We start from the raw sequence: 14,083 nt of genomic DNA, 5'->3' as shown, positions 1-14,083 counted from the left end.
AAAATAAAAATAAACTGGAAAGATTTATTGTTATAATTGTTTTACCTGTTTTGTGATCAGTTTTAATGTGACCTTCATTTAACAACGAGGCAAATTCTGAAATATGTTAGTTTAAATCAATATTAAACTAACGTGGCTTTAGGATAAATCTTTAAAAAATCACAATCTTGGATGAAATGTGACTTAACCTGTGCAACAGTTTACCATGTTTTACTACAAATGTGCATGAAGCCATAGAGAAAAGACCTTTGAACACGCTGAACAACACAAACTCTTCAGTTTTAACACAAACCTTTCACACCCATATGCATATCTGATGCTTGACTTGCATTCATTCTTCAACGAAACTGCATGGAAGAACATTTGCTCTCTCTATACGATTGTGTAAGTTCATGTTCATCACCTCCACCTCTCACGATGATATCTAGTCCTATAAAAGAGGCTCTTCTGTCTGATCTGAGAGTCGACGACTGCTGTGCTGATATTGCTGTAGCCTCACGATATTACAAGACTATCAAGAACAGTGAGTATATGTTCTAAAGCTTTTACAACAGGGCATTTAATAGGCTTAAAGTTATTATATTTATAAGTGACAACAATATATGAATGAATCCAATCTAAACTTGTCCGATACCAATAACCGTAACGAATGATCTGAGTGTAAAGTTATAGTCCTTATATAGCAACTTATGTTTAAAAACAGTAGCTTTAGAATTAACATTTGACTTTATTGAAGTTCAGTTTTGACTGAATGTAATAAACAATGCTGTGATATTATAATATTATTGTTATTTTTAGGTTTTCCCCTATCTTTCAAATGATAGATTTTAACTTTAATGTTGACTCTATTGTTTTATAGATGGGCGCAGTTGAATCCCGGCGAAGGTACGTAATCTGCTCTGGATAATTATGAGAATATCTGATCAAAAACTCTTACAAATAAAGGATTTTATTGGCATAGATGGTTCCACATTTACAACACACAAAATATTCACAAAAAGTAGAAACACTTTTTTCAGACACACCTTTTTTTTTCATGTTTTCACACTTTTTTTTAAAGAACTGATCACTGAAAGGTTCTGGGGAAATTAAGTTGGTTCTTCTATTGCATCACTGCAAAAACTAAAAAATTTGAAAACTTGAAAATGTGAAGTGAACCACAAAATATTCAAATCTAAAAAGTATTGAAATAGCTGTATATGATGTTAAAATCGGTCCGTCTCTGCAGTGGTTCGGTGAGAATCAAACACTCTCTGAATAAGGAGGAGGAGAAGTTTGTAGTCAGAAGGAGAAAGGATATTCGGAAAAGCCTGAAGAAACTTAAGATACCCTGCAGTGAGGTACTTCATTTATCTCTCTGGATATTAACAAACTGTGTTGTAGCGAATGAACATCAATTGCTTGCTAAATTAAACGGTGTGTGTTTCAGAACAAAGTTCCAAACATTGCATTACTGGGATCTGGAGGAGGTCAAAGAGCCATGGTGGGTTTGCTGGGATCCCTGGATCAACTCCAGAAAGCAGGTCTTCTGGACTGTGTGCTTTATCTGAGCGGAGTCTCTGGATCCACCTGGTACACACACACACACACACACACACACACACACACACACACACACACACACACACACACACACACACACACACACACACACACAGGTTGAATGTCATAAATGAGCGCATATGTTGTTCTTCTGAAGGTGCATGGCCTCCTTATATCAGGAGCCAGACTGGTCCACCAAACTAGAGACTGTGAAAAGAAAGATCGTCCAGAGACTCAACGGTCCTAAAGTCACCTGGGGAGATGCTTATGCCAAACTGAAGAAATATTGCTTTGACAAAGACGTATTCAGCTTGACTGACTTCTGGGCAACGATGATCGTCACGATATATGTGAAAGCGGTCTGTAAAAAGTATATTTGCTATTCATATCATCGTCTCGTAAGTCATAAGAATGACAATTATTATGAGATGATAAATCGAAATTATGACCTAAAAAGTCTCAACTGGAAAAAGTAAAAATTATGACATAAAAGTCATAATTATGTGATCAAAACTTTATAAACCCTTTATCTCATCATTATGACTTTTAAGTCATAATTTAGATTTAGTATGTCATAATTTTATCATTTTGATTTACCAGAGATTTTTTTTCTTCTTATGTTGTGGAAATTGGCTTCCAGGAAATTAAGTGACTTTAAAATAAGACAAATGCATTTTGATTCCTTGTTTATGTCCCAGGCAACTTAAAATAATTTCTCTTCAGATAGACGAACACACTCTCACAAAGCAGAAGAACCGGCACAAAAAAGACCCGTTTCCCATCTACACAGCGATCGACAAGCATTGCAGGCCGAACAACGACAACGATGGAGGTCTGTGTGTGTGTGTGTGTGTGTGTGTGTGTGTGTGTGTGTGTGTGTGTGTGTGTGTGAAATACAGACAGTGTTACTCTGTGTTTGTGTCAGCTGTTATATGGATGTGTTTCTGTCTGCAGACCCCTGGTTTGAGATCACTCCATATGAAGCCGGTTATTCCCTCACTGGAGCGTTTGTGGAAACATCCAAGTTTGGCAGCAAGTTTGAAAATGGCCGTAAGATCAAGAACCAGCCTGAGATTGACATGCTGTACCTGCAAGGTAACAAACTCTGTTACAGGAGAGTTTAATAACCTTTGAAATTAAACAGTTACGGTAGAAAAAAAGAACATTAAAAGGGGTCTGTTCTGATCTTATGAGTTAAACAGCTCATAAATATTCTTTATTACCTGAAACGTGAAAGTATTGTGCAATAATTTAAGACGTTTCTCCTTATGTAGAACCTTTGGGCATAAAGGGTACTTTAAAATGTATTCAAGAACCCTAGAGTTTTATATAGAACCACAGTGAACCCGTTTTTAGATTGAAATTATTCTGTTACATATTTTATTTCAAAATGCATACAATTTCGTTATTTATCTTAAAGGGGGGGTGAAATGCTCATTTTCACTCAATCTCCTGTTAATCTTGAGTACCTATAGAGTAGTACTGCATCCTTCATATCTCCAAAAAGTCTTTAGTTTTATTATATTTATAAAAGAAAGATAGGCTGTACCGAGTCTTTCCGGAAAAAAACGAGCGGCTGGGGGCGGGCCGTGTGGGCGAAGCTTAGCTGTGCTAACGCGCCAAGCTAGTGACAACACACAGAGACATGAAGCAGTTTTACTCACCGAACCTTTATCATTGTGACTGCTCGATCCTTAAGCATTAGACAATCTGCAAATCCGTCGATCTGGGCTTTGTTTATAAAACAATCATCGTCGAAATGCAGGGAACAACAGTCTTACACAACTCCGTTTATGCTCAGGAAAACAAACTCCATCCACGGGTTCCTTAACGCTGGGTTGTTTGGGAATCTGTGCAGGGTTGTCTTGCCCTGGCAACCAAAAACACACTTCTTTGGTGACATTGACTTCCCAAAAGCCGGGCAGGGCGCTTTGATGGCGAACTGCTTTCACTCTCTTGCTCTAGTCTACGAGTGCGCGCGCGGCCGCGATCTTACCGGAGAAGTGCCCTTAGGACCCATATAAGGAAATTCCGCCCTATCTTACGTAAGACAGAGCCATACTCGAAAAAAACTTTACGAAACTTGTGACAAACCGGAAGGAGTATTTTTGGAACAAAAATACTCCTTCAAACGTACAACTTAGTTTTTGAAACTTTGTCCATGTTTAGCATGGGAATCCAACTCTTTAACAGTGTAAAAAAACTCAGTATGCATGAAATAGCATTTCACCCCCCCTTTAATCTTCCTGATTGTGTCATGATTCTAGTCTGTGTTCCCCATTATGTTTAATGTTGATTAGTCTCCCCAGGTGTTTCCTATTAGCCACGCCCTCTTGTTATCTTGTTTATCTTGTCTGCCTCTGTATTTAAGCCCTGTGTCTAGCGTCAGCCTTTGTCAGTTCTTAATGTTGGTTCCGTTCCTGAGTCTATATTTGCGTAGTTTTGAGTGTGAAATAAAGAATGCTGCAGTGGATCCTGCTTCCACCCACCATGACAGATTGTTGCTGTGTTTTCTGCAGGTCTGTGTGGCAGTGCTTTTGCTGATATGCATAAGAACCTTGAAGTCATCATCTGGACAGCAGTAAAAGGTGCAATTGCATTTGTTCTGAAGACTCAGCCTAAAGCTGACAGTCATTTCATTACCATAAGTCTGATTCCATTTTATTTTCTCCAGGTTTAATTAGTTATTTATCGTCTGGGATTGAAACGGTGTTGTTTGAAGGAATGGAGGAAGGTAAAGCATTTCTTATTGCTTTTGTGAGTCAGAGCATCTTAAATGGGTTTTGGGTTTCTTCAGCGGGTCAGGCTGATGTGAGGCTCTGAAAATAATCAATCTGATGGGGGAAGAGATTTATCAAATCATTGCTTTGCAAACATTCAACAGTGGGGTTTGTTCAATGTGTGTCGTCTTCAACAGATCCAAACCCCACACGTGAAAATGATTGTCTCCAGGTGCTCAAGGATGTCGCGGACATGAATCTCTCGATTTTGAAAGGCATTGATCAGTCCGATCTCGATGAATCCATCAGAACAAAGCTGGATGGTAAAGATTTCAAATGGGCTGCGTTTACACCTGGTCTTTTCACGATCGGATAGCTATCCCATCACAGAAAATGTATGAAGTGGTCAGATGTAAATCGCCCCATTAAGTAGCCTCTGTATGTGGAAAAATTATCAGATTTCTGTTTCTTACATAATATTTAAATTAGGTCTGTGGCACAACACCAGATGCAGATTAAGAGTAGCCTAACGATGATACAAATTAAACAATGTCCCTTTTGCTTTCCCTCAATCTCCAGTCTTAGATCAAATTAAGTTTTTTGAGCGAATGAATACTTCCAGAGTTGATCATAAAAAAATAACTGGGTTGATCATGTTAAAGGGATAGTTCACTTTGAAAATACATTTTGGTATGTTTTAGCTTACCTCAAGGGCATCCAAGATGTAGGTGTCTTTTTTTTCCGCAGTAGTTTCAATTTGGATATTTTTAGGTCAAACCGTTCTTGTCTGTCAGTCATATAATGCAGGTCTATGGTCACTGTTTCAAAGAGCATGCACAAAGTCCAAATTAAAACAATTCCCCATCGTCCAAATGAAACAATTCCCCATCATAAGTACACATTGATGGCCTAAGACACGAAACGAGCGGTTTGTGTGAGAAAACGAACAGTATTTATATCGTTGTTATCTCTTGAACACAGCCGCGTCCAAATGATCTGAGGGCGCGCGCGGGTATAGATGTATACATAGATGTCGCCTTGGCTACGGTTTCGTTCCAATGAACTGCAGTAGCCAAGGCAACATCTATGTATACATCTATACCCGCCCGCGCCCTCAGATCATTTGGACGTGTGCTGTTTTCAAGAGATAACAACGATATAAATACTATTCGTTTTCTCACACAAACCGCTCGTTTCGTGTCTTATGCCATCAATGTGTACTTACGATGGGGAATTGTTTCATTTGGACGATGGGGAATTGTTTTAATTTGGACTTTGTGCATGCTCTTTGATACAGTGACCATAGACCTGCATTATATGACTGACAGACAAGAACGGTTTGACCTAAAAATATCCAAATTGAAACTACTGCGGAAAAAAAAGACACCTACATCTTGGATGCCCTTGAGGTAAGCTAAAACATACCAAAATTTTATTTCAAAGTGAACTATCCCTTTAAACAAGTCACATCATTGATCTCATCTGAGTTTAAGGTTATAGCGTGCAATGACTATATTGACCGAAATGGGAGATTGATGAACCTGCTGAAACAAAAACATTCAACATTTAAAACATTAAATTCCGATTATTCCTCTGGCAAAGCAGCGTGCAGCTCTTCATTAAGATATCATGACTGACTGTGATTGTATAGGGACGTCACGCCATTTGGAGCAGCCATTTGGAGCAGCCAATAATTTCACTTAAACGGCAATTAAAAGGTCATTTTCAATGCCATTTAAGTGAAATTACTGAACTTATATATATACAAGCTTCATAAAAATGATCATTCTAGGAGGAAATTTCAGATGGCATTTAGAGGTTTTTGCATCTGAACTCTTCATATCTATATCTATATCTATATCTATATCTATATCTATATCTATATATCTCTCTCTCAAATACAATAAAGTATACTTTTTTCACTAGGGTAGGAATGGGAACGTTACTTTTGAATGTTCTCTAAACATTGTGAAACAAGTAGCAACATTTTAAAAATGTTACAGGAATGTCCAACTAAGGAGTTTAATAAAAAAAAAAAATTGGCCTACATGAACACGTACGATTGGTGTTATTGTGCTAATGTTTTGAGAATTATTAAAGACCAGATAACTTTGAACAGACATTCATACCTGCTCATAACTTTGAGAGAACCTTGCCAGAACATTAGCTGAAGTTTTGAGAACATTCCCGGTTAGCAGGAAGCTTTGATTCTGAATGACCAAAGTAAAGATGCAGAGTCATTTGAATAAACATTAAACTCCGCCAGCCTATTCACTATTCACAACACCATTTGGCCAACATAATAAAACAATATATGCAATGTAGAGTTCCATGTTGTCGGATAAGAGCTCAATAGTGTTCCCTTCTTCCACAGAGATCTCTGGAGGCAATGTTCAGCTGACTTTTCAAATGGAAAATCTGAATTTCGCTGATAAAGAAGCTGCAAAACTGATTATGAGAAAATACACCTTGGATGTATGCAAATGTTTGGGTGAATTTGCAGATTCTTTCGATTTCCATTCACTCCGTAAGTTTGAATGGTCTCTAATATGCACTTCACATTTGATTTTCTAGCCATAAAACTTCCAGTCAGAATCATAAAGTGTTTTTCAGCCTTATGCCATACAAACCTTTTCACATTCCACCAACCTTCATTATTACAGATGTTTGCTTGAGCGTTTGCGAGTGTGCGGTTCGTTGGACCTGGGGCAGGAAATACAACTTTCTTCACAACATGAAAGGTGAAAACAGACCCTGGCAGATAACTGGCAATTCAATATGAATAATTAATAGCCTAATTTAAATGCTGTGATCGCTCACTCCAATGCTATCAGACAAAGCAGTGCCCTCCGCTCTTCAGGAAAGTGAGACGAGAGACTATATAGACGCTGCAGTGTTGCTTAACTCCCCCTACTTCTCAGTGCTGAGACAAGAGAGAGACATCGACCTCATCATTTCACTGGATTTCAGTGAGGATGATCCTTTCGAGGTATTACGCATTCTCTTATAGTGGTTAGGGGCTATATGTAAGAAGTTGCACTATTAATTGCTTTTTAATTGCCAATGTATGAACAGCTTGTAACAACTTAAATGACGTTTCCTGACTTCTTAGTTTGTCTCTAAAAGCCTGTCGACTGATTTTTATGTGAAGGACTCACAGATGTGATTTTGTTCTGTTCAATTACACATGAAACTAATGCTTATACAATGTTCAGGATGATGCTGAAAGAGCCGTTCTGGACTGTAATGTCAATGTGTCGTGCGAAGAAAAGAGATTCATTCAAACTACAGTCTCACAGAGTCAGATCTATATAGTCTATAGTCTCAGATATACTTTATAATCAAACTATCATAACAGTGTGATGTTAATGAGCTCATCTGTCAAGAACATCTCCACATCTCTATGATCAGATGCTTTCTGAACTGATGTTTCTCATTTCTGTTGTGTGTTTATTGTGTTATTGAGAGGAAAGAGCAGCACATTCACATTCATCTAAACGTTGCTCTCAGCAGTCGATGGCTTTGGGATGTTTGTTAACTGTAAATCACTGCAAAGAGAATATTGGGGCCTTGAATCACTTTGAATCTTGTGCAACCTTGAATGTTACTGGAATAATGTTTGTTCATAACTGAGAGAACCTTACCAGAATGTTAGCTAAAGTCCTGAGACAATCCCTGTTTGCTGGGTTGATATTTTTTCCTCATGACATTCACAGAGGTCGCACTGAGCAGAAAGTTTATGATGGGTGATTTCAAAAAGTTATTTTGTGAAGCTTTGAAACCTTTCCGACTCATTTGTTTTGAACCAGTGATTGTAATTGCTAATTCATGTGATTTCAGTAAACAAGTCTTTGTTACTGTATGAGGCCTGCAAAATTTGATAAAATAACACATTGTACAGACACTTCATATTTAATGACATCAGATCATTTGTTAATTGCATAGATTACACGTTGCATTACACTGTTTTGACCAGCAGGTGTCAGTAGCGTGTGACGTCTATTATACAATATATAATTTAATATTTTATATATATATAAAAAAAAAAAATTATAAGTCTATTATACCTATAGGGAACTATTCATTAGCATTCTCATTCATCTCATTTGGGGTTTCTTGGCTGGTGCATGAACTACACAACCTGACAGTCAATAACTTAAATTTGAACTTGAGATTTCAGTCTAACCATTTTTATCAAATGATGCTGTGCTGTTTTTCCACTGCAGACAGTGAAGATAGCTGCTGAAACATGCAGGAAAAAAAACATCCCTTTCCCTGAGGTCCGCATTCCCAATGGACACTCAGAGAAACCGAAGGACTTCTATGTGTTCAAAGGCAAAAACGCTCCAACTGTGATCCACATCCCTCTCTTTAATGTGGTCAACTGTGGAGGCAAGTTATGATCTTAATGTCCTGAATAAAACTGAAATATCAACTGTGTTCTGATTTAAGTGTGTTAATGTTTCTTCAGATAAACTTGAGGAGTGGAGGAAGAAATATAAGACCTTAAGAGTTTCTTCTTACAGCGCTGAGGAGATCACTGATCTAATGGAGGTCGCTGGAAAAAACATCACAAACAACCGAGTGAAACTTCTGGAGCAGATCCGTGCGGCCATTGGGCAAAAAGATCCAGAAGCCAACGTGAAGAAATCTAACAACAGAGTGAAACTTCTGGAGAAGATCCGTGCGGCCATTGGGCAAAAAGATCCAGACGCCAACATGAAGAAATTTAACGAAGACTGGGAATCTGAATACAAACTAATCTGATCTTCATATCAGTGATTTTTCAATTTTTCTTTTTTTTTTGTCTTAATCATCACTTAATATAAATCAGCATTTTTTTTCTTTTTTCTTTTTTCTACAAAGTGTGATTTGTGTGGCATTCGAAGAGCTTGAGATGCTGTTTTAATTATATTTCTGTTTAAATTGTTCAAAATGTTTCTGCTATTTCTTCATGCTCAACATTTATTCAATACCATAGTTTGGTAGACTGCTTATTAAACTATTATATTGCTTCTGTTGGAATTAATTAATAAACTGTTCCTCTAAAAAAAATATGATTTTATCCTAAAATGCAGAGTTCCAGTCTAAAACACACCAGCTACTGTGTATTATCTTTTATGAAATAAAATGTTTTACCTTTTGAAATGGTTGTTTTTTATGAACTATACACACGGGTTTCTTGTATACAAACAATACCGGATGCGCGCACATCCAGGAGGCAAAAAAAAAAACGCTAGCTGTTATGCCGAGTTCTGTAAAAGAACATTGTAATTAACGTAGATTTCGCATTGTTTGTAATTTCTTGTCTCAATAATAAACTACAATTTCAGAGTTGGATCTGTTTGTTTGTGTTTCATATTAATATAAGATTATGTAAAACGTCCAACTGTTTACGAATCAAAATCCGGACATACTGTGATACATGTATGAATTATCATGTTAGTTAGTAATGTAATAGCCAATGTTAGCAGTGCAGCATCTATAGAGCCCGAATTTGCTTTTATGTAAGTTAACCTTGTTTACGTTACTTTACGACCTGCAACATTTCATGACTGCACACATATAACGTTATTTTACTGTAAATCAAAAGATTTGACGATGGATTATGTGGGAAGCCTTAGTACCTCCGAACGTGGCGATTATATTAAAAATAATAAAATTTATAATAAAATTATATTTAAAAAACTTACTCTCAGCAATGGTGAGATCTTGCCGGATCCCTACGCAATACATGACGATCTTTGGATCTTTGGATTGTGGATGACAAGAAGTGGCCAGCAATTGTATGGCATGATATATATAATTATCTTATTCAGACACCAAGTGTGTATACAAAATAATTATTAGAGCGTACAAATCCCTTGATGCATACAACTGCGTGCTATGTGGTGATGCAGCTCGTCAAAATACTTTGATACTGCACCGGATTTTTGCGTGTTGAGGTTAGATGGTGTGCTTTTTATGGCTTGAAGCCATAACCTCCGACGGTTTTTGGCAAAACCATGCTTCCCCCTAGGAATGTTGAACATTAGGCACCCAGCAATGGCTCGGTTGGTGCCTCAAACGCCACAGAAAGAGGAAGTGTAAACAGCGCTACAAGACAAAGCTAATTTATCAGTAAAAATGGCAAGCAAACTTTTGTTATACATTATTTCGTTAGTTTGCGGTAATTAGCTGACATGGCCAACATATGGGAGCACACTATTTCTGTGCTGCGGTGGTCGGATGGTGTAAGTGCATTGCATCCTTCAAGGATCGCCATTGGCGACTGGGAGGATGACATGAGGAAGTGGTCAGAAATAATGTACGGGGATATATTCAATTATTTTGTGCTGTCCCTTGGAGTAGATGGTGCTGCTATGAAAAGCTACAAGAGCACTGAAGCCTACCAGTACCTTCACAGTGGTAAAGTGGGTTGTGTGTTACTCCACCAAGTATGTCTGAAAGACCTGGTGTTTTTGAAGTCTGATGTTCAGCCTAGTCAGTCCAGCAAACCAGCACACTCGGCCTGGGTACTGGTGACAAACCTGGGAGCTGTAGAGACAGCAAGGTGTTCTTGCATCGCTGGCCTCGGCAAGTCACGTAGCCATGCAGCTTCAATTTTATGGATATATATATATGGAGAAACTATTGGCCCACGTGATGTAACATGAATTGTGTGCAGCTTTACAAATTCATACCATTAGTATATCAGTACATTCATATTAATAGTATAAAATGTAGCCTTATGGGTAATGTGGATTATACTAACATGCTATTTGTGTATCACAGACTTGGAGAATTGTGGAGAATTTGTAAGTATCTAGTGAGTCAAATCTCATATTGGAGGAAGAAGGTAAGTACATAGTATGGAGTCAAGGTTAGCTACAGATCTAGTCTACACCAAAGCATGATACATTCAGTATATTTTACTCAAATCGTACATGGTGAAAAAATCAGCTCTTGGACTCATACAGCATAATCTGTAATATTTAATATCTACTGTTGTCACTTTTCAAAATGATAATAGTCTAATCAGTCGCTGTTTTGGTGTCAGTTTCTCCAGACATACAGTAATAGGCTGGATATGTCACAGTAAGTACAAGTCTAATCATATAACTTGGATCCAAAGTAAGTTTATTACTAGTATATTCAGATGTCTGCATTTTTAATCTTAAAGATGTATAATTGCTGTACAGTATATTGATCCAATTGCTCCATTTTTGCTTGAAATTAATATCTTTATGGGCCCTATCTTACACACAATTTTCTTTATATTATATATAAAATGTATATAATATATTTATATTATATATAAAAAAGTATATTATATATAAAATATATATATTTATATAAATATTTTTTAGACCATGTGCTTAGATTGTTAAAATAGGGCCCTACATCTTTATATATTTAATATTCTGACTGTAATTGTCTCTGTGTTAGGTTCAGAATACTGTGTCCCAGGGACTCACTGGTATAGCGTGCTGATGAATGCTACTGGAATGCTGGAACCCACAGGAACCTTGCCCCAAAGCGGTCAGTGGACATCAGGTTTGCACACCATAGAGACACTGACCAATATCAGCACATAGAAGCAAGGCCACAATGCCCACCTCTGCCTCCCACCCCTGCATTTCAATCCCATGAAAAGCTGAGGGAGAGCTTGAGCCACCTGAAGCTGCCTGTAGGAATGTCGTAATGCTCAACCAAATGAAGAGCCATCCCAGCCAGATTTCCTCCCACATGGGGTACATGATGTTCCAGCCACCTGCCAGAAATGTTTGTTATTTGACCTGGCCAAATCTGCATCACTAGAGCGCATCCCCAATGAGCAGAGTTCCTCACACAAATGGCATGAAGCTCGTAAGATTCGCATCACTGCTAGCTCTGCCAAGAGGGTTCCAGTCAGAGCCAGTCCTGAGAAGTTCCTTAATGAGCATCTCTACCCAAGGTTCCACAGAAATGCAGCTACACGCTATGGGAACGAGAGTGAGCTCAAAGCTTGCCAGTGGCTCAAAGGCTGCGGCTACTCTGTCATTCACAGAGTCACTGTGGTCAGCACAGAAGAGCCATGGCTGTCGGCAAGCCTTGATGGAGTGTTGGACACAGAAGAACTGTTAGAAATCAAATGTCCAGTTTTTTTAGTCTCTGGAAGACCTCTTCATCATCAAGACATCAGATGTGAAGATAGTGGATGGGGCACATCAACTTCAATGACATGGTCCACGTGGCTATTACATGCAGGTGCAGCTGGGCATGTTCTGTACTGGACTGACCACTTCGAAGCTGCTCATCTGGACCCCATCCCAGCAAGCCTTGATCAGTATTAAATATGATGCAGATTTCTGTGCTGACATTGTGCTAAGGCTTTTTATTTTAAAGGACTGAAGCATTGTACCACATATTGTTTCCTTTGGAAGCCAAGGAATGTATTCCCTCATATTCTCTTCCATGAGGTCAATCCAGTAGCTTAACACTCGGCTGACGATGCTCTGGGACACACTGAATCTTTCAGCCAAGTCATCCTGGAGCAGATTAAGCTTCAGCTTCATCAAAGCCAACAGAAGCTGGTCTGTTGGGTCGAGCTGGAAGTTACCTTTGTAGAGAGGTATGAGGTGTTCAGCCACTGAATAAAAGGCAGCACGTGACAAGCCCACATGGAGCAAAGAGAGAGCTTCGGTCCTAAGCAGTCTTGTGGAGAAGTTTGACACATTGTGTTCGCTGGTCAGTAATGGTGGACTTGAACAGGAGTTATGGTCACCAAGTTAGCGGTCCTCCCACTGGGTCCCAACATCTTTATGGGAGTCATCCAGTGGCACATCCACTAGATCAGTGGCCTCATTCTCCATGCTGAGTATTTCATTGTCATCTAGTAAAATAATAAAATGGCTCTTCATTTAGTATCACTCGGAGCTCAATTGTGAATGATTTGTATGTTGGTAAGCCATATTTTATTCAGTGTTTTCGCTATCTTCGGAGCGTGTGTGTGTCCCAGTTCTTTCACATAACGGTTTGATCCTAGTCTGTATTCCCATGTGATTGGCCACATAGTGTGCCCATCCAAATAAAGTCCCGCCCCAGCTGGCTCATTCGCGAATGACACATAACTACTACGTACCTGACTGCCTAACTAAAGGCCAATTTATACTTCTGAGTCGGGTGCGCGCAGTAGGTACGGCATAGCATACACATAGAAGTGTATCATACATCGTACCCTTCGCCGTACCCTGACGCGCACCTCCTCAAAAATGTAACTACACGTCGTGACGACGCGGACCGCAAGATCTGTGATTGGTCGGCTTGGTAGCATCGCATTTCCTCCTACGCATTTCCGGCGTGTTCTTCTGCACTGCCAACTAGCGTTTCGGCGGCGTAACTGCAGAGCAACACAGACATAACGCAGAAGTATAAATGTTCATGACGGTGTCGCCTACGTGCGTAGCCTACGACGTACACTCGACGCAGAAGCATAAATTGGCCTTAAGTTAGCACCCGACGTGGCTACTTCAACAGAGCTTCATAGCCAAGCCACTTTTCTGGGTAGGGATGTTCTTCAGTTGGCTTTCCATCCACAAAGTGGAAGAAACAAACAAAAGCACGTTTGGGTGGGGTTTTCAGGTACAAAGCCTTCCACCAGAGTCGCAGCGCTTCTTTCTCCTTCGGAGGTGGATAAAGGTTGTACGTGGCTCCACAGGTACAATCACATCGTAGTTGAGGTCGATGTTCAAAACATTCCTGCATCAAAAACTTCCCTCGTTTCTTCCAATTATTATGGCACCCTCTAACTGAACACATAACACTTGACATTGCCGAAATGAATAGTCAAGTCAAGTCAA

At 39.0% G+C, this 14,083-nt stretch overlaps 1 protein-coding gene across 1 annotated transcript; it reads left to right on the top strand.

The window, feature by feature from the left end:
* The first annotated feature begins 441 nt into the window (after nucleotides 1-441).
* On the top strand, nucleotides 442-9,601 carry LOC307158878 (cytosolic phospholipase A2 gamma-like). Its single transcript, XM_079871852.1, has 15 exons — nucleotides 442-523; nucleotides 860-885; nucleotides 1,229-1,340; nucleotides 1,430-1,572; nucleotides 1,700-1,901; nucleotides 2,266-2,374; nucleotides 2,497-2,637; nucleotides 4,062-4,130; nucleotides 4,217-4,276; nucleotides 4,460-4,585; nucleotides 6,637-6,789; nucleotides 6,926-7,003; nucleotides 7,097-7,251; nucleotides 8,489-8,654; nucleotides 8,734-9,601. Exons 2-15 carry the CDS (start codon nucleotides 860-862, stop codon nucleotides 9,027-9,029), a joined length of 1,836 nt encoding a protein of 611 aa, XP_079727978.1. The 5' UTR covers nucleotides 442-523; the 3' UTR covers nucleotides 9,030-9,601.
* Nucleotides 9,602-14,083: the final 4,482 nt, after the last annotated feature.

The sequence above is a fragment of the Squalius cephalus genome (assembly GCF_949319135.1).
Source record: "Squalius cephalus genome assembly, chromosome: 5".
NCBI lineage: Eukaryota > Metazoa > Chordata > Actinopteri > Cypriniformes > Leuciscidae > Squalius > Squalius cephalus.
Note: the sequence above shows the minus strand (reverse complement) of the source record. Positions and strands in the feature narration are given on the sequence as shown.